Source organism: Cydia amplana, chromosome 19 (genome assembly GCF_948474715.1).
Source record: "Cydia amplana chromosome 19, ilCydAmpl1.1, whole genome shotgun sequence".
Taxonomy (NCBI): Eukaryota; Metazoa; Arthropoda; class Insecta; order Lepidoptera; family Tortricidae; genus Cydia; species Cydia amplana.
The window spans coordinates 9,521,571-9,545,754 of NC_086087.1; the positions used below are offsets into that span (position 1 = coordinate 9,521,571).

Here is a 24,184-nt window from a genome sequence, read left to right on the forward strand (position 1 = left end):
AAATACAATAGACATGTCTCACAGCGAATCTGGAATTTTTGTCGTTAGTATTTACGAAAATACCGCCCAATGGGATATATATCAAAGGGGTACTCGTGTGCAAAAATATGGGTGCACTCATCATCATACTCATAAATATGTCCCTCAGCTCCTATATCAGCGAATTAAGAACTATTGTACATATTTTTGAGTAAGTTGTATGCGCCCATATTTTTTACACTTGACTATACCAAAAGGGGTAATTAAACTGTTACCTAATTATAGGTAAACCAGAACTTTGGGAGTATTGTCAAGAGGGCGCTCGTTTTGAATTTTATATAGCAACAATTTGTATAGTGGGGACAATGGAAATTGGCAGATGATTTTTGTTTTATTCCGACAACTTTAATAAGTGCGAAGTTTGATGTTTGGATATTTCTTCGGTTTTTACGCTTAAATGGCTGATTCGATTTAGATAAAATGAATAGCGTAAAGTCAATTTTCTTTTTTTGGTTTCTTTTTTTTTAGGTTTGGTCGTTTAATTACGCCCTTACGCCCTTCGCTAGCAATCCGTGATACCGATGCATGCGATACACCTAATACACAAATCAAATGATTACAAGACATCAACCAAATCGTGACGACCTGACTATAGTGACATTTATCCATAAGTTTGAAACTTACCCGTCAATTCAGATGCTAATTTCGTTATGTTTTCTAATGGAAGAAATTTCTCTCCCGCACGTTTTTTTTTTCCAATAAATAACTATATAGACTATTTACAACTTTTTTCTCTATAAAATCTAAAACTTTCGGCATGATTATTGCAGTCTAATAATAATTCACACGAAACTAGACAAAGCAATGTTTACATTGTCAATATTGACAACTATCATAGAGGGTAATTGTTGCCATTGCTAGAAATTAGTACCAACAAATTTCCGTAAAATGGCGCACCCTCAATAGATCCTGGTTCACCTATAGTTGTTTCACCGCAGGTGACAGCGAAGAAACGGCCGAGGAGCGTTCAGGCGGCGACAGCTCCAAGTCCAACTCGGCGACCTCCGAGCACAGCGCCGCGGGCGCCTCCAGCCAGTCCTCGTCCTCCGGCAGCCTGCGCCGCCGGCCCCGCCCGGTCAGTACCTACCATAGACAAGACATCCCCCAGACCACAGACAAGACATCCTCTAGACTGAGCACAGTAACGCTACCCCGTCTGCCACTATACAGTGTGTGGCCTACAACACGGGCGAATAATTAAAACGTAGATTCTACTCCTCAAACTTTTGTTCTACAACTTTTTGAAATTATGTAGTCTTAAAATTGTCCCTTTTTCAAACAAACTAAATAATATTTTCAATGTACTTTAAATTCCGTCTAATTGACATTGCCCGTCAGTCTTGTCACCGTACAGGCATAGTCAATTTCGTAATACATTGCGTGTTCGAATAAATTTTAAAGTGTTTTAAAATACAAACCACAAGTTATTTTTAAAAGTCGCTAAACAAACATTGTCTTGTTTGAGGAGTAGAATCTACGTTTTAATTTTTCGCCCGTGTTGTAGGCCACACACTGTATACGGTAGTTTTACTCCATCTTCGAGTCAAAGTGTCAGCATCCCGTGCCGTGATTGGTCCGTGTCTTTGATCGGACCAATCACGGCACGGGATTCGCTCACCTCGTCCCCCCGCACCCCCGTATTATTGACAGCATCGGTTTCATGAAATAATTGCTCTAAACTCCGTCTAGAGGATTCCTAGTCTATGCTCCAGACTGAGCATAGTAGCGCTACCCCCTCTGCCACAAATATACGGTAGTTTTACTCCATTTTCGAGTCAAAGTGTCTTTGTGTGACGTCCGTGTCTTTGAACGGGCCAATCACGGCACGGGACTCGCTCACCTCGCCCCCCGCACCCCAGTATTTTTGGCAGCATCGGTTTCATGAAAGAATTGCTCTAAACTCCGTCTAGAGGATTCCTAGTCTATGGTACCAACCATCGCACACACTGACTATCGGTTGACCTTATGCCTTTTGTAATAAGGTCCACCCAAGTACAGTTAGGAGTGTTCCTGTTTGTACAGTCAGCAGCAATAGTTGCGAAGCGGGCGAGGTGTTCAAAATTACCTTGACGCGCTCTCATTCTCTTAACAATAAAGTCGCATCAAGATCATTTTGAACACTTCGCCCGCTTAGCAATTATTGCTGCTTACTACTATCTTACACAGTATTGTGTCCCTACCTTGTTGCAAAGGCATGACGTCGACCGATCATCAGCTAAGTGTTGATTTTAGTACTTATTTCACAATAGGGCACTCATACTCAACAAACTAGTCAAATTAGCTACTCTTTATGAAATATCGTAACTATTTGTTACTAATATCTGGGAGACCGAGCTTTGCTCAGAAAACATATAAAAACTCTAAAATGCGCGTTTTCCCAGAGATTAGACCTAGCTAGATCGATTTATCGCCCCTGAAAACCCCCATACAGCAAATAAAATCGTTAGAGCCGAGATCCCTGAAATATATATTTCAGGGATCTCGGAAACGGCATAATTAAATATACGTATTGGAAAGGTGCGCAGTCGGTGGAGGGGGAAGTGGCGCTGATCGTCACAAACACAGGTAATCTTATGGAATGTCTGATATTAGTACTAGCGGCAGCCGCTTGAACTAATTTTACTCCATAAGATTTAACGTAGAAAGTCTGCCAAAATGAGGGCAGCACCAGTCGTGCACCTAGCGAATAAATAAATAAATAAATAAACATGCATTGCTCGTTTAAAGGTATTAGATTAGATACGAAACGAAGACGATGACGTCTCAATGAACAAACCTCATTTAAATGAGTTTACGTTGATTTTAAAATAATTGAAAACGAAAAACCATGTTTTATCTTGTAAATGAGCACCAAATGTCATGCATGATGTCAGGTTAGCACTTATTATCGCACGATCGCGAGTCATGACTCATGTATAAACCAGTAAACCTGAAATCATTAGGACCACTCTGGGTCAGACTAATAAACCACCTCGGCCGCTACTCACGCACCGTATATAATTATTTAATTACATTTTTTAAATACCTACACCTACATCCTCCATGCGTATAAAGTAAGCGCGTCGTCCCAGACAAATTTTCGTCATCAAAACTGCGTTATGCCTTACAACTTGTCTAAACAAGTTCTAACAAGTACAATTTTATATTCTTACCGTTATGTGCGTGTTATGACCAATATTACCATTGACTTTATCGAAATTGTGTTTCACTTAAGGATAAACTTTAAATGTTTTATATAATTCAGTTCATAATTGACTCTTCGCAAGTGTTGGCGGCTAGTTTGCTGTGTTGTGTAAATTCCATGGACGATTTGGTTTCTATGCAATGCCATTGTACAGAACAGTGGGAAATGTTGTGAAATGTACTAATTTGGAAGGAACATTGCAGACCTGCCTACAAAAACGAATCGGATAACACTTGAAATATGATCAAATCGTCGTCTTTTTCGTATGTTAATGTCAGTAACGTTTGTATTCGATCTTGTAACTCAGAGGTTTCTAACTACGGCTCGCGGGTCGGTTTCTGCTCATAGTTTTGGCCCGCAGAGTGGAAGCGGGAGAGCCAAATTCCACAAAAAGTAGTGAGACAGTCTGTGGTTCTACGAGTCAAAAAGTTTGGCGACCATTATTGACTTATTTTCATGATATCCATTAAAATCACCTGAGCGGATACCCAGGAGATTATATTGAACAAAACGAGATTATATTGAATTTGTTTTATAACATTTTCCAGGTTTAGACCTTTAATATTTGATTAACATATTTAATGATCGTAACTTCAAATCGCTATATACTTACATCAATTTAATTGTTAACGATTGTTACAGCAAATAAACGCAAACCACCACAACCAGCAGCAGCCGCAGTACCAGCATCTCAACCACCAGCACTCCTCCCATTCTACGAGGTATGTTGAGCCATTATGCAATTATACATTATTATACGACATTTCATTACGTGTTTGATGACTCGCTGCTACTTACTAATTTATAAGACGATGGACGCGTAGGACCAAGTTTCCTGTCAGATATTACGTCATTCGGTAGCGGTGCTTTGTTTTGACAAAGAAACGTCATTAATTGGACTAACGGTAATCAAGGGAAAAGGAACTGGCAATTTATTGAAACTTTGTCTTAAAAGAAAAGTCATTCATTTAAATCAGCGGTCGGCAACCTGCGGCCCGTGAACCTGTCACTTGCGGACCACGAGCATCCCTGGCTATTTTGTATGTAATATTGACAAACAACAATGTCTGATAAAGTGATAAATATTATCAAAGTACGGCCTGCGTCAACTTCGTTTACTACTATGTGGCCCTTGGCCGCTAAAAGCTTGCCGACCGCTGATTTAAATGAAAGGTTTTTGATGGTAAATCTTTTTCGATAAACACAGTATCCAATTTACTTTAACATAACATTGATAAATTTATAAGTAGCGGGTGGGTTTTCAAGTTTATTTATTGCTTAATTCTTCGCTCGCCTTAAATGTTGCATGTTATTATAGCACATGTAGAATAGCACAAAACTGTCTTTAGCAATATTTTATCTCTAAAGTTCGCGCAAGTCTCATATGATCGACTTGCCGATTCAAGATTTCGATAATTGAATCTTTGTATATTAGTAAACGAACTTTTCCTTCCAGTTAGAATATTCTTCTTATAAATTTAGCGAGCAAGTAGGCTTCATCATCCCGCACCCGCTTTCACCCAGCGCACCTCCCGCACTAGATCGCCACCTTACCTTTCAGACGCAAGCGCTGGTTTAACTCATGTTGCTGTTTCCTACGCAGAGAGAGCGAGAGCCCTCTGCCGCCGCCCAACGATGACTACGTTAACAGGGACGCGCTGCGAGAGTTCGCCAACCGCGACTCTTTGTGCGACGACTACGGCGATGACTACGCGAATAGGGAGGCCATTCGTGAGGCGCAGCGGGAGCGAGAGAGGGAGAGGGAGCGGGAGAGGCAGGCGGAATACCGCGAGTACGTCAACGCGCCGTCCACGTGGTCCTCACAGCAGGATAGCGACGACAACAGGAACACGCAGCGTCGGCAGGCCAATAGAGGTATGTACGAAATCATATCTTGTAAGTTGACAACTAAAACACACTAGTACATTTGCCGCTGGTTCCTACCATTGTCCAAAGTGTTACCTGATAATTGGGTACTTTCCTCTACTTAAAATAAATTATTTCACACCGTGCACGAAATAAAGCACCAGATAATTATTAGAAAAACATAGATAGCAGTTATTTTCAAATACTATTTCTATTTAATAAATTGGATTGAAATATAAAAAGTCATATAAATTCTACAGTTTTGACAGTTCTAAAAAAGAAGCTGATTTGACTAGTAGGAAAGTAGCCAATTAGTAATCCTTATTGCAAATAAAGCTTTGGTTTCCTCCGATAGCGGTGCCGTCATATAGCGGCCGTCTCCATACAAATACTACGACATCCATATTTAGCCGTATTATTTAGTATGGAGACGGCCGCTATATGACGGCACCGCTATCGGAGGAAACCAAAGCTTAAGGTCCACCGATGACCAGCTAAGGGGGTTGCTGTTAGGTTAGTACTCTTATAAACAAACATAGTGTCAACGATTTTATACGTATATTCAAATGCAGCATTGTTTCAAGGTGTTTTGATTGTCAACTTTTCTGATATAATAAGCTACATCATTGATTGTAACATCAACAACTGAGAATACCTATCAGTACGGATCAGTTACTAGCGTAGGTACTAAAATTCATTATATTCAATGTTTATAAATTCATTGCTACAATTTATTATGCCGGGTGTGGCACATTATACATAAAATACTTATGCGAGCAGGTAACTTTTATAATTTTAAATGTTGCGATTTACACAGCGTGGAACACTTTGCAAATGCACATATTCATGTGATGTGATGTCATCGTGGAATATATTTCCTCATCAAAAATCATTTACAATTTGTTTTGTTCTCAATGTTGATGCAAAACTGTCATATTTTCCTAAAACTGATTTACTCGTGACGACACAGCAAAGCGTGTTTGGTGCACTCGTGACGTTTTCCCGTGTTCACTAGCGCCTTATTTTTAATTCATAATTTGTATAACTTTGTCGACATATGAAGTAATTACAACGGAAACCACAGAGTAAAGGGAGATGGTTGGTACTAGACGTGCCTGTAAAGATCGGTTTTCCTAGGATAGCGGTGCCGTCATATAGCGGCCGTCTCCATACTAAATAATACGGCCAAATATGGATGTCGTAGTATTTGTATGGAGACGGCCGCTATATGACGGCACCGCTTTCGGAGGAAACCAAAGCTTAACTGTATTTCTGGTGTCGATTAGATTATTTATTAGGATGACCAATGTCTATAACGTTAATATGAATATAAATTTAACGCACTGTTTCGATGATCGACCAGCGTCACCCTTAAATCGCTAATTCCGGTGTCAGATTGACCGGCCGGATATAATATAAACAATTTGTTTATCTTTATTGTATGTCCTGTTTACCGCCGCCTATAATGTCAATAAAGAGTCATATGTCATTGTGCGATGTTCCAGTGAGCAACAACGTGTCGGCCACGCTGTCGCTCGTGTCGGAGCATGGCGCTAACAACTTCGCCACGATACGCACCACCAGCATCGTCACCAAACAGCAGAAGGAACACAACCAGGTACAACTATATGTCTGGACTATACATAGACTAGGAATCCTCTAGACGGAGTTTAGAGCAATTATTTCATGAAACCGATGCTGCCAAAAATACTGGGGTGCGGGGGGACGAGGTGAGCGAGTCCCGTGCCGTGATTGGTCCGTTCAAAGACACGGACGTCACACAAAGACACTTTGACTCGAAAATTGAGTAAAACTACCGTATATTTGTGGCAGAGGGGGTAGCGCTACTATGCTCAGTCTGGAGGATGTCTTGTGTGTGGGACTATACTATCCATGGGGGTAATAGACGTGGTGCTTTAAATTTATTTGCCTTTACTAGTATGTATATGCATTGATTGCTAGAACCATTTTAAATTGGGGGATTAGGTAGGGTATTGGGGGTTAGTTAGTTTAGTCCCAGTGGGAACAAAATTAAAAAGTAGTGTCCGACCGAAGGTTCGGTTTCGGCCAGTTTCGGCCAAAAAATCATGTTTCGGCTGTAGTTTCGGTTTCGGCCAAAAAACGGCCGAACCTTTCGGCCGGGCCGAAACTTACGAAATGGTACTTCGGACAAAGACCAAAAGTTGGGGAATAAGTAGGACAACAATATTAATACCTACATATACTGATTCATGTATATTAGGTACAGACATTAATTGGTTTATTATAAAACACAATTCCACTAATGAGGGCGCCACTGGACGGTTGACGCAGTCTTAACAGGCTGTCAATACCTATAAGTGAATGAGATAGCACTGTCGCATGTTACTGGGCCTTGGGCAAGATAATAATAAGAAAACTAGCCTCACTTTTTACCTCAATTTACCATTGGTTTGTATTCCACATATCCTCTACTTCAGCTTAGCCTTTGGCCTCGCTGCGCCATGCTCGGCCTGCGGTCTCGCTTTTGAATACAATGGACATTGGTTGGAGTCTGTGCTCAACTACTTATCCTGAAGCCTTAAGCACGGCTTTGACTTCGCATAAAAGTTCGCCTCAATGGGGCACTTCGGACTTTTCGGCCCAGGTGAAGATCGGTACCCGGCCTTGCGATATTGTTAACAAAAAATTTCGCGCTCGCTGCGCTCGCGTTTTTAGTTGACCCTGTGTCTACATGTTAGCTTGACTGGTGAATGAATAGAGTTAGACCAAGAAAATTCTGCAATGATTTTGATAGCATACGCAGTGCAACTAGTGCAAATGTTATTTATACGTCATAATTTCATAAAAGTTTTGACGTTTAAAATAACACTTGCACTGCGTGTGTTATCAACTTATCAAAATCGTTGCAGAATTATCTTGGTCTAACTCTAGTAATTTTCATAAAAAACTGCTTAAGTAACATCAATTTCAAGGACATTGGGTGTTGACAGCCCCATAATATGTGTGTAAAAGCGGTTTTATGACATTTTTCAACGATTTTAACAAGTCTACAAAAGTTTCGGTTTCGGTTTCGGTTTCGGCCGAAACTAGAGCCGAAGCCGAACATTCGGTTTCGGTTTCGGTTTCGGCAAAAAAACATGTTTCGGTCGGACACTATTAAAAAGTAATCGGAACTGCTGCATAAGACTAATCTACAAAATTTTATAAAGGAATTAGATTTTTAATAGAGTTATTTGGGGTGTTTCATCCGAGAAGGGTCTTTATGTAGATGGAGCACAAGGATCCTTTAGGCATGGAACACCACATAGATTGATTTGTTTTTTTAAGACATTGCAGTAGAGTTAAGGCATCTTCAGATACCGGTTCTATATCACCTTATTCTGTGGAAAGATTTTGAGGATTTCATACAGAACCAGTACTGGCCGGATGTGCTAGGCAGACACGAAGTGAACCATATGTATCTCCCGTAACCGTTAAAATAAAGTTTTGAAATGAAATGCTCATTTGTTCCTCAGGAGATGCACGAGCAAATGTCTGGCTACAAGCGAATGCGGCGCGAGCACCAGGCGGCTCTTCTCAAGTTAGAGGAGCGCTGCAAGGCCGACGTGGATGCGCACAAGGCGCAGCTCGACCGCGAGTACGACGCGCTGCTGCAGCAGCTGAGCCGCGACCTGGAGCGGCTGCAGGTGGGTGCGCCCGTTCACCTCGCTCCCTCTATACTAGCACCGTTTCAGTAGTGACTCTAACAAGGCCGACGTGGACGCGCACAAGGCGCAGCTCGACCGCGAGTACGACGCGCTGCTGCAGCAGCTGAGCCGCGACCTGGAGCGGCTGCAGGTGGGTGCGCCCGTTCACCTCGCTCCCTCTATACTAGCACCGTTTCAGTAGTGACTCTAACAAGGCCGACGTGGACGCGCACAAGGCGCAGCTCTACCGCGAGTACGACGCGCTGCTGCAGCAGCTGAGCCGCGACCTGGAGCGGCTGCAGGTGGGTGCGCCCGTTCACCTCGCTCCCTCTATACTAGCACCGTTTCAGTAGTGACTCTAACAAGGCCGACGTGGACGCGCACAAGGCGCAGCTCGACCGCGAGTACGACGCGCTGCTGCAGCAGCTGAGCCGCGACCTGGAGCGGCTGCAGGTGGGTACTACTGCGGGGGCGTTGACCTCCCTATATACTAGGACCGTTTAGGACTCTAGTGACTCTAACGAACGCTTAAACAATCTGAAAATGTTATTAAATCCAATTTACGCGGCACACTTTAATGATTAAGAAAATGACTTCAGACCTTTTACGTTGTTTTATCTGCATCATGATTTACTGGCGCTGGTGGCCTAGCGGTAAGAGCGTGCGACTTGCAATCCGGAGGTCGCGGGTTCGAACCCCGGCTCGTACCAATGAGTTTTTCGGAACTTATGTACGAAATATCATTTCATATTTACCAGTCGCTTTTCGGTGAAGGAAAACATCGTGAGGAAACCGGACTAATCCCAATACGGGTCTAGTTTATCCTCTGGGTTGGAAGGTCAGATGGCAGTCGCTTTCGTAAAACTAGTGCCCACGCCAATTACTGGGGTTAGTTGCCAAGCGGACCCCAGGCTCCCATGAGCCGAGGCAAAATGCCGGGACAACGCCAGGAAGATGATGATGATTTACTGCATATAAATCAGTGCACTAACATTTCCCATTCCATTACATATATTTACAACTTGGGTATACGCCCGTTACGTGAATTTGTGCTTGCACTTGCTAGTCTCGCTTCACTGATACAATAATGTATGATTTAGCTCAGCCCAAGGTCCCAGCCTGGATATACCTCTGTCGGGATCAGAAAGCCAGTGGCGGATTTGCCTTAAGGCCCAGTACGCTCGGGCCTAGGGCGGCAAGACATTAGGGGTGGCTAGTAGTTACTACATGGCCCGGGGCCTAGAGCGGCAAAGACTAAATCCTCCACTGCAGAAAGCTCAACATTAAACGTGTTTACATGTTACAGACAAAACACGCTCAAGAACTCGAGCGTAAGACAAAGCAGAACGCCGTAGCGGAGAAGAAGCTGGTGAAGGACATCACGGCGCGGCAGGAGGCGGACCGGAAGGCGTTCGAGACGCAGCGCAAGCGCGAGTACAAGGCCAACAAGGAGCGGTGGAAAAAGGAACTCAGCATGGACGACGCCACGCCCAAGAGGCAGCGGGACGCCACGTTACAGTAAGTACAAGTAGATAGAATACTCGTTATTGGCACACCCCAGTAAAAAGATACAAAAGGAAAGAATTGATTAAATGTAGAGGCAGACAACAGGCGGTCTTATCGCTAAAGAGCGATCTCTTCCGACAACCTTTGGGTAGCGGAAACGGAGAAATAATCGAAAAGGTAGGTGTTGCAAAAGCATTATGGAGCCTACGTTTACACACACAATCACATTAAATAAACATACACATATACGAAATACAAATAGACATACATATAAATAAATAAATATATATAAAATAGACCGGAATATAGCTAAAAGTACTACTATTAACAAAGATTGAGTAGGGACTTATGGTGTTCTCAAGAGACCAATCCACTAAAAACATATTGTAGAACGTTAGGCGAAACGTAAGCTCGATGACAAGGCTAACAGGGAGCGGCTGAAAAGGGAGTATGGACGATGCCATGCGTAAAAGGCAGCGGGATGCCACGCTACAGACAGATTAAAATATAAGTGGTCTCAAGGGATTAAGGGTTCGGTTTCCCAAGAAGAAGCCAGTGAAGTACATCACAACGCGGCAGGAGCAAGACTGGAAGGCAATCCTGGAAAAAAACCGTTACTTCATACATTTCGGCTAATCAAATTTTTTGTTGTACCCAAAATAAAAGTTGGAAGACCTACACATTCACATTAGAAAACACTACTCAATAGGAGAAAATCCTGCATATTGTTTGATTTCTTTTAAAAATATTGACATACGACTTCCGTACAGACTCTAGTTCTTGCTGACATACTGTTGTTTGACAAGTGTGCCTGATATTAATTAACGTTTTTCTTACGTTGTCAGGTCGCAAAAGGATAACCTGAAGCAAGCAGAGGCGGCGGAGGAGGCCCGGCTGGTGCGGTCGCAGCGCGAGTACCTGGAGCTGGAGCTGCGGCGGTTCAAGCGCAGGCGCATGCTCGCCGCGCACCACAAGGAGCAGGAGCTGCTCCGAGAGGTACCTACACCACCACAATACAATACAAAACAAATACTTTCACCAAATAGCACTGTTTAAGTGGAATTAATTGGTTTTGCGATTAAAATAAAAACCGCTTTTTTTATTAGGGTTCCGTACCCAAAGGGTAAAAACGGGACCCTATTACTAAGACTCCGCTGTCCGTCCGTCCGTCCGTCCGTCCGTCTGTCACCAGGCTGTATCTCACGAACCGTGATAGACAGACTAGACAGTTGAAATTTTCACAGATGATGTATTTCTGTTGCCGCTATAACAACAAGTACTAAAAACAGAATAAAATAAAGATTTTAGTGGGGCTCCCATACAACAAACGTGATTTTTGACCCAAGTTAAGCAACGTCGGGCGGGGTCAGTACTTGGATGGGTGACCGTTTTTTTGCTTGTTTTGCTCTATTTTTTGTTGATGGTGCGGAACCCTCCGTGCGCGAGTCCGACTCGCACTTGGCCGGTTTTTTTTATTATGCTTATAAGAGCTGAGGAATTCTCCCAATTCTTCATGGAATACATCAAATTATGAATAACCTTAATACATAACATTATACTTGGTGTCCAGGAACTGAACAAACGGCAACAGCAACTAGATCAGGCGCACGCCATGCTGCTGCGGCATCACGAGAAAACGCAAGAGCTCGAGTACCGGCAGCAGAAGGGGGTGCACGCGTTAAGGTAACAAGCTGTTTATTAGACCTTCTCATCTTAGCATTTTTCCACTTTCAACCTAAAGGAAACCTTAATTCACTTTTGGCGACCTGATTTCAAAAATAAACGCAGACTGTTTTAACTCTTTACCAGGTTGACAGTTCAAAAATGACAATCCAATGTCAGTCTTACTAATCAAAAATAGAACACATGTTTGAAGCACAGACTTGTCATTTTCGCGCTCGCGCTTGACAGACAGCTGAAGTGTGCGAAAGGGAAGCCATCACGTATATGAACATACCATGAGTGCGAAAGAGTCAGACTACCAATGAGAAAACGTGACCACTTTTGACTTTGACGACGGCCGCGGACGGCCAAGAGCGTATCACAGTAATTTTCAAATTGAAAAATATACACGGATTAGGACGAAAAGTATTAAATAAAGTAATTCAGTGAAGATTGCGTCTTGTAGTGTGCCGGATTTCAGTGTTACAGTGCCAAATAATCCAAGCAAACACAAATTTCAGAGGATTTATGATATTCCTAGCGAAATTTTCATAACGATATTTTGTCAAAATAACAGCGTAAAAAGTGTAAGAAGCCGGTTTATAAAGTTTATTATAAGTTTTTCTTCCTTTGTGTGCTAATATTTTATCATATTAGTCTATAATTTAAAATATTTTGTGTAAAAACATAACCTGTTACTTTACACTAGGGCTTGACAAAATGTTCATATGACAGTATCGATAACTTGTCGGTATATTAATAGCTATGTAATTATTTCTTCACAAGACATCATTAAGATATTAGCTTTTATAACCGACTTCAAATAATAACGATTGTTATACCTTTTTGAAGGTGCTCATGTTTAGCGGTAAATTTAAACTTCACTTTCCAACACAGTAAGAGTTACATTAAGATAAGTCTGCAACGATTTTGATAGTACACGCAGTGCAAGTGTTATTTATACGTCATAATGTCGTAGAATTTTAACGTTTAAAATAACACATTTGAAAAAGTAGTCGATAAAGCAATCAAACATCGACAGATTATTAATATGTTGTAACATGACATCACTATATTCGATCTCACATAGACAATTTACGCACACACTTGCATTTCATTTTTGGTCGCACTTTTGAAGATTGACAGTTGTTCTAGTCATATTAATTCTATGGTTTGAAGTACCGTATGTATGTGGGAAAGATATATCCTTAGCCTAACATATGTTCTGTGCTTAGCCTGGTAAAGGGTTAAGTGTTTTATACGAGAGCTACTTTGGGTGGTATTCCCTTATTAACCCCTCATTTCCCAGGACCTCTCAAATCCATACAATTCCGACTCCTATTGGAGCCACTGGGATCTGAGAGGTTAAGCAAAATGTGAGAGACAAATACACATTAGACCAAGAAATTGGACAGGTGGAATACCTCCCTTAGACAGGCTGGGAACCACTCGGCAACCTAATCCCAAGAATTAGATACATGTGAAATGAAAACAAACATTTTTTCCGCAGAGAGGAGCAACTGAGCAACCAGCACGCGACCGAGCTGGCCAACCAGCGCGAGTACATGGCGCGCGCCGAGCACGAGTTGCGCAAGAAACACGCGCTGCAGCTCAAGCAGCAACCCAAGAGCCTCAAGGTATCACTACTTACCTTCTTTCTTCTTCCTTGTCGTAACCTCATGGCTGAGGGACGTGACGATTGTGGTCAGTCTTCACCAGTGCTCTCCAGGCCGCTTTGTCCTGCACCCCTAGCACATGATGGGCGCGACAGTATCTCGCGGCGAGATAGACTAGCCGTCTTTTTCTAACAACATTAATAAAAGAGGGACGGGTAGTCTATCTCGCCGCGAGATACTGTCGCGCCAATCATGTGCTAGCCCGGCTGGGCCCAGTGCATGCTAGCCTGCAGTGTGGCGTTTGTCACCAACGTTATTCTGTCCGCCCAACATGTGGACATGCGTCCATCCCTACGCTTCCTTGCCATGCGGCCAGTAATAATTAGCTTTTCCAAGATATCTGGCTCTGTCCTGCTCAGATTCAGCTTCTTTCTTAGTGCCGCTGAACACTCCGGAAATAGGAAACATTTGGGTGAATTAACTTTTTTCTTGTCACTTGTTGCCATGGGTACGTTCTCCTGGGTCAATCTTTAAAACCTGATTTTTATGCATTTAAATTCACCAAACACGCTTTTTGGTGATACTTATAAACATTGACATTGAGGGTCGTCTGCCAAGCGTGTCAGAAAGTGTACAATGTTTTCTAACAAACTATGCTACTATTGTCTCTTGGCTGACAGGACAGAAATAGTGGATCCACCCATTTACACAATTCTAACAACATAGACAGGCAGATAGTGAGTCGAAACGACGTAAAGCAGTGAAAATTATTCTGGCCGCAAATGTGTTTAGTCAACATCAATAGTAGCGGATGAAACAACGCGCCAAAAGTATCTGACACTTGAGAAAACTTTTCCAAATACAAAGCTGACTGTACAAAAGATATAACTAGACGTATACCAGCCAGTAGGCCTAGCAGCGAGCGACGGGTAGTCTATATCGCGGCGAGAGGGCTTTTAGGTTACCCGTCTTTTATTGACCATGTTAATTAAAGAGGGACGGGTAGTCTATCTCGTGCCGGGATACTGTCGCGCCAATCATTTGCTAGCCCGGCAGGACTACCACCACCACTGACCACTGATTATAAGATTATAACACACATTATGGTTTTTAGGCCCACACTTTCGAGCGCCATGTGAGCATTCATTTAAAGTTTACATAGTGTTGCGACCTTTCAAACGCAGATATAGTAAATGTTTTCTTTTGTTTCACCAGCAAAAAGAAATGCAAATTCGCAAGCAGTTTCGAGAGACGTGCAAGATCCAGACGCGTCAGTACAAGGCGCTCAAGGCGCAGATTTTACAAATGACAGCCAAGGTATGTACTGATGAATTTAATCTCTTTTACATTGACATAAAGTTTACTTTCGCTTGACTTATGTCTATTCGTTATTCACTACTTGGTTGGGGACGGACTTTTTTTCTTTGAGTGTACACAGTGCACAGGTGGGTAGTTTTTGCACCGACTGACTGGACAAAGTGTGGAATTGTCATTGTAAACGTCATGGTTTCGTAAAATTTTCATTTCGACAATTCAGCGCTGTGATGTCAATTCAATTGGTCCGAATCTAATACAAGAATGACGAAGTTCTGGGTGTTTTTATTATTTGATTGTAAAAGAGGCTTCTTAAAAATATTTTTTTTTTTGTATTTACAGGAACAACAAAAAGAGGTGATAAAGTCGCTGAAGGACGAAAAGCGGCGCAAGCTAGTACTGCTGGGCGAGCAGTACGATCAGAGCATCAGCGAGATGCTGCAGAAGCAGACGGTGCGGCTCGACGAGAGCCAGATGGTGAGCATTTGTTTATATACCTTTTAGTACTGATAAGCTAAATTAATCCTTATGTTCAAAGTTTGCCTGTCTGCAACAACGAGCACATCATAGTTTTTAATGTAGCACTCATTGACAGCCGCGAACGGTCAGCGCGCCTGATCAGCGCTGATCGTCTGTACGAGTCGTTTTTAGCTCGATACTAGAACGTTTACTGATGTTAATCGAGCGCGGACTATTAGAATCTATCATTCGTGTGAGACGATTCAGCTTGATACTAAAACGCTCACTCCAGGCAAGGGGGCAGCGATCGGCGCTGAACTGTTGACGTTATATCATCGTTGGCGCTTATTAGCGACACTAAACTAGCCTTAGGCCGCGGACTAGACGCGCACGCGGCGCGCAGCCGCTGTCGTCCAAAACAGTTTCATTCAAGTCTACATTCCGCGTCCAGCCCGCGGCCTTAGAAGGTCATGAAATGCGTGCCGTTTGATTTATTAGTAGGTAACGTTTTGTATTCGGTGCAGATGGAGTGCGAGCAGCTGAAGATGCAGCTGGAGCACGAGCTGGACATGCTGACGGCGTACCAGAGCAAGAGCAAGATGCAGGCCGAGGCGCAGCGCAACCGCGAGCGCCGCGAGCTCGAGGAGCGCGTCGCCGTGCGCCGCGCGCTGCTAGAGCAGAAGGTACTACATACTTATATCATAATGATGGTTGCTAGGCAACGATGTTTTTACTAAAGCTTTGGATTCCTCCGAAAACGGTGCCGTCATATTACGGCCGCTAAAGTCTATTTTTTTATTCGGTAGACTGAAATGACAGTTAATAGTATGAAATGACATTTCATGTTCATACAATTAGCTGTCATTTCAGTCTACCGAATAAAAAAATAGACTTTATATAGCGTTGACTGACGTCACTAGAACGTTGTCTATGTAAACAAGATGGCGCGGTTTCCTAGACGGCGTTACGTTACGTTGATTGTCAACGTAACGTAAGATGACGGCCGTCGTGACGGTGTCGATAGTTTCGTGAACGTTTTATTAGATAGCGGTGACGCCATTTTGAATAAATGACACGAGATTTGAATAAATGATTCCGTACTACGATTATTTTCCTCTTCTGATGATATTTCATCCTCCAAGTAAATTACAAAGAGTATTAAATCACTACGTTTTAAGAGTCGGCACTCTCGAACAAGCCTTAAACCGAATTAAGAACGTACATTGTGCCAACACACCAAATACATGTCAATACTGCCAACACAAAAAAAAAACAACGCTAGGGCTCGACACTTCCGGTACCTACTGTTTATCGATATCGATAAATGTGCGATACGTGCTGTTGTACTGTACTACTGTAAAAGTAAATATGGAAAATCAGGTGGATTAATAAAATAAATGCAAAATATAAAAATAATTTTATTTTACATAATAAAGATAAGATACAGATAGTTTTATATTTACGTAGGCATATTACAATACGCTTATGAATGTAACTAAGGCTACAATCTACTTTTAGAGCACTCCTGCAAACACTGAGTCTTGCCTGTGAACTCCAACTTCCCACAAAGGGAAAAAGCTGTCAGGCTCATTCACTTGTAGATATTCAGAGGTTGGAGTTTCATTCAGCCTTTGTATAGGTAAATATTCCAAATCCTCATTACCTGTTACCTTTACCCATAGTCGATATCTGAAATAAAGGGATTATCGATAAGTTGTTCGCACACTATTCGTGTCTTAGGTTACCTAGTTTTTACAAGAAGAATCTATTCACAGAATGTTTTCGTTTTAATCAAGGATGGTAAACGATAAAAACTACTCCAAACTAATTAAATTAGTATCTGGGAACGACTCAAAATGAAAATATCGCACAAAAACATCAGTTTACCGACCTGTTCGAATCAAGAGGAAATCTTGCTAAAAATATATCAGAAGTAAGTTTCCTTACACGCCTGACCCCACAAACTTCACATTTTCTTAAAGATTTGCCCCCCATTTAAATAAAAGCTAAAGTTATTTGGTCTAAACACAAAAAAATAAACACGTAACATAACCGCTTTCACCACAATTTAGAATGACGGTAGACGTTTTAACGATCATACCAACCTAAAGAAAAGTAGGTATAATACGTCTATGTTTGAAAGCAAGTATGGTATGTGTTACCAAAATGCAACAGCAGTCATTTTAATTCGATAAGATTATTTACTATGCCTCAACGTTGGTAACAAGTACGTTCCTAAGTTATCATAGTATGGGGTGTCGATGGGCTGGTAAATTATAGATGATCAAGCAAATCTTGTCAGTAGGAAAAGGCGCGAAATTCAAATTTTCTATGGGACGTTATCCCATCGCGCCTACATTTTTCAAATTTGCCGCTTTGACCTTGGTGGATGACGGTGTGTTATGACGCCGTGGTACTTTCCACATGTCGCCACCGTAAAGACGGCCGTCTTTTGCGGCCGCTATATGACGGCCGTCATATGACGGCACCGTTTTCGGAGGAATCCAAAGCTTAACAGTTGTGTCCGACATCTTACTTTTCGATTCAATAGGGAGTATTACTGCAAAGTTTTGCCGCCAGAGTAGTGACTTAACGACGAAAGTATACCATAGAGTAATTTATACATACTGTACCTTCTTGTAAGTTTTCACAGACAATCAAATGACATTGATACATCAAGGCGGTTTGTTTACAAAGGGCCTACCGGAAAACGCGAAATCGAAACTCAGCTATATGCAATCCGAATATGCAAGAGTGATAGAGAGGTTATAACAAAATTTGGACTCTCTCGTTTGCGGCAGACCCATAGATTGTAACTTATTGTGGGAGTGGCGCCCCCTACGCAGACTTTCGCGTAATATTCCCAATATATGTTATACGTTTTACTTTTAGAGCATTCGTTTAATTTATATACGTATTAATTTCCGTAAGATAGTCTCCATTGCTTCCAAAATATAATAACGCGCCTCTGACTATAATAGGTACCTCTCCCTCCCACTGCCACTAAAAGAGGGGCCGGCAAACGCAAGAAAAGACCCAATCGCAGTTCAAATCATCAGTTTTAGGAATCTCAAAGAGTCATAAAACATAATTTGAGTGGTCTTATACGCCCTATAAGTGGTTTAATATTTTGGGTGTCTTGGAGAGCCGCATGTGCAACTTTAAGGAGGCGCAAACAGCTCGCGAGCCGTGGTTTGTTAACCCCAGCCCAAACCTGAGGATTCCTTCAACATCTGTGATGTGACCACAATCTCTCCGCGGCCAAGTGTCTCGTAAAGGAGCAAAAATACAGTACAGTGTGGGAGCTGTGACTTTGACTAGTTCAGCCCTCTGTGCCGCCCCGAACTAAACGATTCCTTGCTTTCTAATTAACACTCCTTCAGTCTCTTATTTAGTTTTTGAGCGAAATCATACTAGCTTCAAAGTCTACTATAGTTCGTTTTTTTTAGCATTAGAAAGAACTTGAAAGAAGGTAAGCGATCTTGACATGTCTTTAATTGAAAAACGCTTTTTAAAAATTAGTAACTATTACTTATGAAAGCAGAATAATATAAATGATCGTATTAGATTCATAATTGTTACATATTTGCCGTAACTTATTTTTAAAATGTGTTTTTCAATTAAAAGACATATCAAGATTGTTTACCTTATTTATAATACAAAAAAAAACTAACTATATAGCATCTTCCGTAATGAAGCGTTTGCTACTTGTTGTGTGAGCGCATGTAACACGATGTTGTTTGTCAGATCATAGAGAAATAAGTAAGACAAGAGTGCTCACTCCATACATCAGTTCAGACTATTAATTTCAATGTCTACATCTAGCATCGAGTAGCGGAACTATCATTACTGCTACTTGACAATAGATGTAGCACCGACCGGAAAGTATTATCTCAACAGCATAAGACTTTCCGGTCGGTGCTACATCTATTGTCAAGTAGCAGTACTGATAGTTCCGCTACTTGATGCTAGATGCTAATAGTCTTTTTGGTACTAAAACTGATGTATGGAGTGAGCACTCTATGTATTTTTAGGGTTCCGTAGCCAAATGGCAAAAAACGGAACCCTTATAGATTCGTCATGTCTGTCTGTCTGTCTGTCTGTCTGTCCGTCTGTCTGTCCGTCCGTATGTCACAGCAACTTTTCTCCGAAACTATAAGAACTATACTGTTAAAACTTGGTAAGCAGATGTATTCTGTGAACCGCATTAAGATTTTCACACAAAAATAGAAAAAAAACAATAAATTTTTGGGGTTCCCCATGGTATAATATACTCCGCCTGGTACTCTCTTCCGAGATTCGCGTATGACCTAACTGTCACTTGCCTACGTCATCATGCTGTTTACAGGTTCTCAAACTTTAAAATGTGGGAGAATTTTAACCAACGGTGAAAATTATTTTAACGGCATTAATTTTAAGTTATTCATGTAGAAACATAGTAAAATAAAACAAATCTATACTGCCCTTTTCACTCCTACTCTTACAGTTCCGAATAGAACAGCCAACCATTTTCGTAACAAAACATTAATTACCAAGCTTACGACGTGAACAGTTTGGAAAACACTGCGACTGCTGACACTGAGCGAGAAGGAAATAACAATTAACACGCGTTCGACAAGGATGACGGTCAGGGACAACATGGCGGATTGTCAAATGTGACAGCGCTATCCTGTGTTGCCAGTAGTGTAAACAGAATTACCCGAACGTCTGAAATTTCTTTCGTGAATCGGAAGATATTGCTAACGAATAATTAAAAATGACCTGTTATTGTAAAATTTAAGATAAAATACATATAAATGAAATTATAAAGAAATATTTTAACTTATTAACCATAGATATAATGTACCCATGTAACATGTTATGTTGAAATAAAGTGGCAATGTTATTGTGACGTAGGCTTGTGACACTCTGGGAAGAGAAGACCATGTTTTATTAGACCATGGGGTTCCCCATACTTCGAACTGAATCTCAAAAAAAATTTTTTCATCAAACCCATACGTGTGAGGTATCTATGGATAGGTCTTCAAAAATGATATTGAGGTTTCTAATATCATTTTTTTCTAAACTGAATAGTTTGCGCGAGAGACACTTCCAAAGTGGTAAAATGTGTGTCCCCCTCCCCCCTGTAACTTCTAAAATAAGAGAATGATAAAACTAAAAAAAATATATGATGTACATTACCATGTAAACTTCCACCGAAAATTGGTTTGAACGAGATCTAGTAAGTAGTTTTTTTTTATACGTCATAAATCGCCTAAATACGGAACCCTTCATGGGCGAGTCCGACTCGCACTTGGCCGCTTTTAATTTTCTCTATGGTCAGATGGAGATGGAGAGCGCGCAGTTCCTGGCGGAGCGCGCCGAGCGCACGCGGCTGCTGCACGAGCGCCACGAGCGCGAGCGGGACCACTTCGACAACGAGTCCGCCCGGCTCGGCTTCAGGTAAACACTACCATAGAGAAAAAAATACATAGAGTGCTCACTCCATACATCAGTTCAGACTATTAATATCAGTGTCTACATCTAGCATCGAGTAGCGGAACTATCAGTACTGCTACTTGACAATAGATGTAGCACCGACCGGAAAGTCTTATCTCAACAGCATAAGACTTTCCGGTCGGTGGCTACATCTATTGTCAAGTAGCAGTACTGATAGTTCCGCTACTCGATGCTAGATGCTAATAGTCTTTTTGGTACTAAAACTGATGTATGGAGTGAGTACTCTATGTATTTTTTTCTCTATGACACTACACACCATTTATAGTTTGTAGCTTTCTAATAGACCCCGACGGCTAATCCTATTGTCTATTGTTAAGTAAAACCGCTCGTGCCACGTGCCACAACCACCTGCATAAAAATCGCTCGTTCACTTTACCCAGGTAATTGAATTACAACTCCTATGGAAATTGCAATAAGATTCAAAATGAACTAATGGATAAATATTTTGTTACGACGTGTGTGGTCAGTACTTCCGTTACTGAGTGCCGGCGAGTCGAACGCTACAGAACCAGTCTAAAATGTGTCATCGAGATGCGTAACAAAGGCGCGTTATCGGAGAGCGCACCTACACTGGTTTTTTGAGCGTTGGACTAGCCCGCGCTCAGGTGCCAAATAGAATAATTAGGACCCTTTTTTGCAGGTAAGTAGCACGTGCGGTTTTACTGAACAATAGACAATAGGATAAGCCTTCGGGGTCTACTAGAAAGCTACAAACTATAAACACTACACACCATTTACATCATTATCAGGGATTGCTGCATCAAGACTCTTCTCTCTCTCTCATGAAATCGTTATATTTAAAATGAAAAAAAAAAAACAGATTTTTAATATACAACGTGTCCCAAAATTCAACGATAAGCTGGCACCAGAAGATGGACCTGCTCATGACTGCTCAAGGAAAAAAAAATTGAAAAATTGTAGACATGGTCGTTAAAAATAAGTGACGATTTTCATTTTTTTTGTAATTCCATAATAAATGGAGATTTTTTTTTTCTTTTTTCCTCGAGTACCTAGTCATGAGCAGGTCCATCTTCTGGTGCCAGCTTATCGTTGAATTTTGTGACACGTGGTATTAGGAAAGGTCTTTAACAAAAAGGTTTGCTCACAAATATCTGAACACGGCTCTATTGTCAAGGCGTTAGAGTGCGTGTTCAGATATTTTTCAGCACCTCGGCCGCTCCGATATATCTGATGGCGACTGTACATATCGTGGCCAGATCACAGAATTGATTAGTTTATGGTTAGGTTAGGTTTGACTTTTTCATGATATGGCCAACCGATAATTTCATAAAATTACCAATTCTAAGATCTAGGTGCGTAGCCAATGTGCCAATCGTTAACGCTCCTTAGCGAACGAAACGCAACTGTCACTATCGCACTAATATGGAAGAATAATAGAGAGATTACTACGCTACGATACGGAGTGTTAACGATTGGCACGTTGGCTACGCATCCTGGCCACTACATACAGAATCGAATAAGGCCTCTCAATATGCACGACATGGTAAATCGTTATTTGGTCCACAGCGCAATGGCGATCGCAGAGGGCAGCCGGGACGGGTTCGGCGACGAGGAGCAGTCGCTGTCGGGATCCATGCTCTCGCTCGCACACTCCAATTCCTCCGCCTCCTTCCCCGCCGGCTCGCTCTAACGGGGCGTGGCCACGCCCCCCCACTCCCCACACCCGCCCCATCCACACACACATGCTTTTGCCAGAAGCAAATAAGGTATCTTGTTGCCATTATATTTGTGTCGGCACATATCAAACGTGCGAGTCCATGGAAGATATCGCATTTTGTAAGGATTTTTGTGCGTCTGATGTGCACCGACACTTTCTTTGCCAAATTCTCCTGTCCTTGGACAGTTATTAGCAGAGCTCGACGGGGGTGAGCTTTACCTTATAATTTGACAAGTCTTACGTCATATTATAAGGAAAATAGCTCACCCCCGCCGAGCTCTGGTTATTAGCGAAGTGACAAATAATTTTTATTTCTAGATTTATTGGCGGTCGTTGTAGGAGTTTTCGAGTCAGTGACGGCTGAAGGCCTATCGTTCTAGTGTTTATCGAACGTTTCGTGTACGTGCTTTTGGCAAGAGCATAGTAGATCCATGTACCCATTATATTACTGAGACTGTCCAGCCCTCCCTAGGAAAGAGTATGGAAATGATAATATCTAAGTTTAGAAATGGCGATTCCAAATTGTTACGCTGTTATTTGGCGACGTTGCCGACGCTTTGTTTGTGATTATGATGTTTTTGTTATGTCTTCCAATTGTAAACGTGCCGCAGTATTCGTAGACGAGGGTGGTTCGGGAGGGCATTTCCTATTCTACCTTATTTAAGTTTATGCACTCCATAATTAAATAATTATATATTAATAGCTGCGACGACGCGGCTCCGGCTCAATAGGACAATCCGTTTATTCTAACACTAGTTTATAGCATATTTAATATTACAGGTTTATTCGGTTACTATTGTAAAGTTAGCGTGTACATCAGTGGTGTACGCTTACCTCTCGCCGGGGCCGCACCACGTGTGTGTGACGAGTGCCGACAGAATGCTGATATTTAAATTGTGCGGTCGTGTGAGAATGAAACGCTTCTATATTAGACATTTTACGCAGTAGGGCGGGTCCGTTGGTCTCCCGGGCGCGCTGTCACGACTGTTCATAAAGCCCCGTCTCCATATCGCGCGGCAAACCATCGAACATTGGCTGAAATTTGGCTCGCGCGGCAGCCGCGCGCAACGGATACCGGGCTGCCGCGCGAGCCAACTCGATGCGCCTGGTATCCATTGCGCGCGGCTGCCGCGCGAGCCAATGTTCGATGGTTTGCCGCGCGATATGGAGACGGGGCTTTAGACGAAGCGAGTGATACATTTACCTGACCTGCGCTGGCGACTAGGTGTTTTGAGTCCGTTATGTGAATAAAACCATTCGGAATATACCTATAAACGATCTCTTAGTCGTAAGAAAATTAATACTGTTTTCTTAAAATCAATTTTACTAGGATACGATTAGACCGTCCATCGATAAAAAGCAATATTTTTAAATGCGTCAGATCAACGGAGCCCGGCCTAGTAGAGGGCATGATTAAACTATAAACTTAGTACTCCTGATCTACTTGTACGATACGTAGTTTACTAAGTTTACATAGTGGTTGAGGTAATTTTTGAATCTTATTACTCTGTGAAGAGTAAGAGTAAGAAAATTTCGAAAAATACCGTGATCATGTGAAAAAATATATTAAGGTAAAGTATGTAGTCGGAGAGTGGTTGCGCTGACCGAAAGCTACGCTTGAAGTGTAGCCATGGCATTATTAGAAGACGTAGGCCACCCGAGCCCCGCCCGAGCCAACGAACGGAAACAATAA

General features: G+C 42.0%; 1 protein-coding gene across 1 annotated transcript in view; it reads left to right on the plus strand.

Moving 5' to 3' along the window:
- The window catches only part of LOC134656988 (serine/threonine-protein kinase Tao), a 32,616-nt gene extending 10,093 nt beyond the window's left edge, over positions 1-22,523 (plus strand). Inside the window, exons 9-22 of the mRNA XM_063512552.1 lie at positions 978-1,114; positions 3,866-3,945; positions 4,827-5,098; positions 6,595-6,707; positions 8,587-8,757; positions 10,064-10,275; positions 11,109-11,259; positions 11,834-11,946; positions 13,436-13,562; positions 14,757-14,858; positions 15,198-15,332; positions 15,839-15,997; positions 20,638-20,756; positions 22,341-22,523. Coding sequence (XP_063368622.1) covers positions 978-1,114; positions 3,866-3,945; positions 4,827-5,098; positions 6,595-6,707; positions 8,587-8,757; positions 10,064-10,275; positions 11,109-11,259; positions 11,834-11,946; positions 13,436-13,562; positions 14,757-14,858; positions 15,198-15,332; positions 15,839-15,997; positions 20,638-20,756; positions 22,341-22,464 — 2,015 coding nt within the window. The 3' untranslated portion in view covers positions 22,465-22,523. The remainder of the gene's footprint in view (positions 1-977; positions 1,115-3,865; positions 3,946-4,826; positions 5,099-6,594; positions 6,708-8,586; positions 8,758-10,063; positions 10,276-11,108; positions 11,260-11,833; positions 11,947-13,435; positions 13,563-14,756; positions 14,859-15,197; positions 15,333-15,838; positions 15,998-20,637; positions 20,757-22,340) is intronic.
- The last annotated feature ends 1,661 nt before the right edge of the window (positions 22,524-24,184 follow it).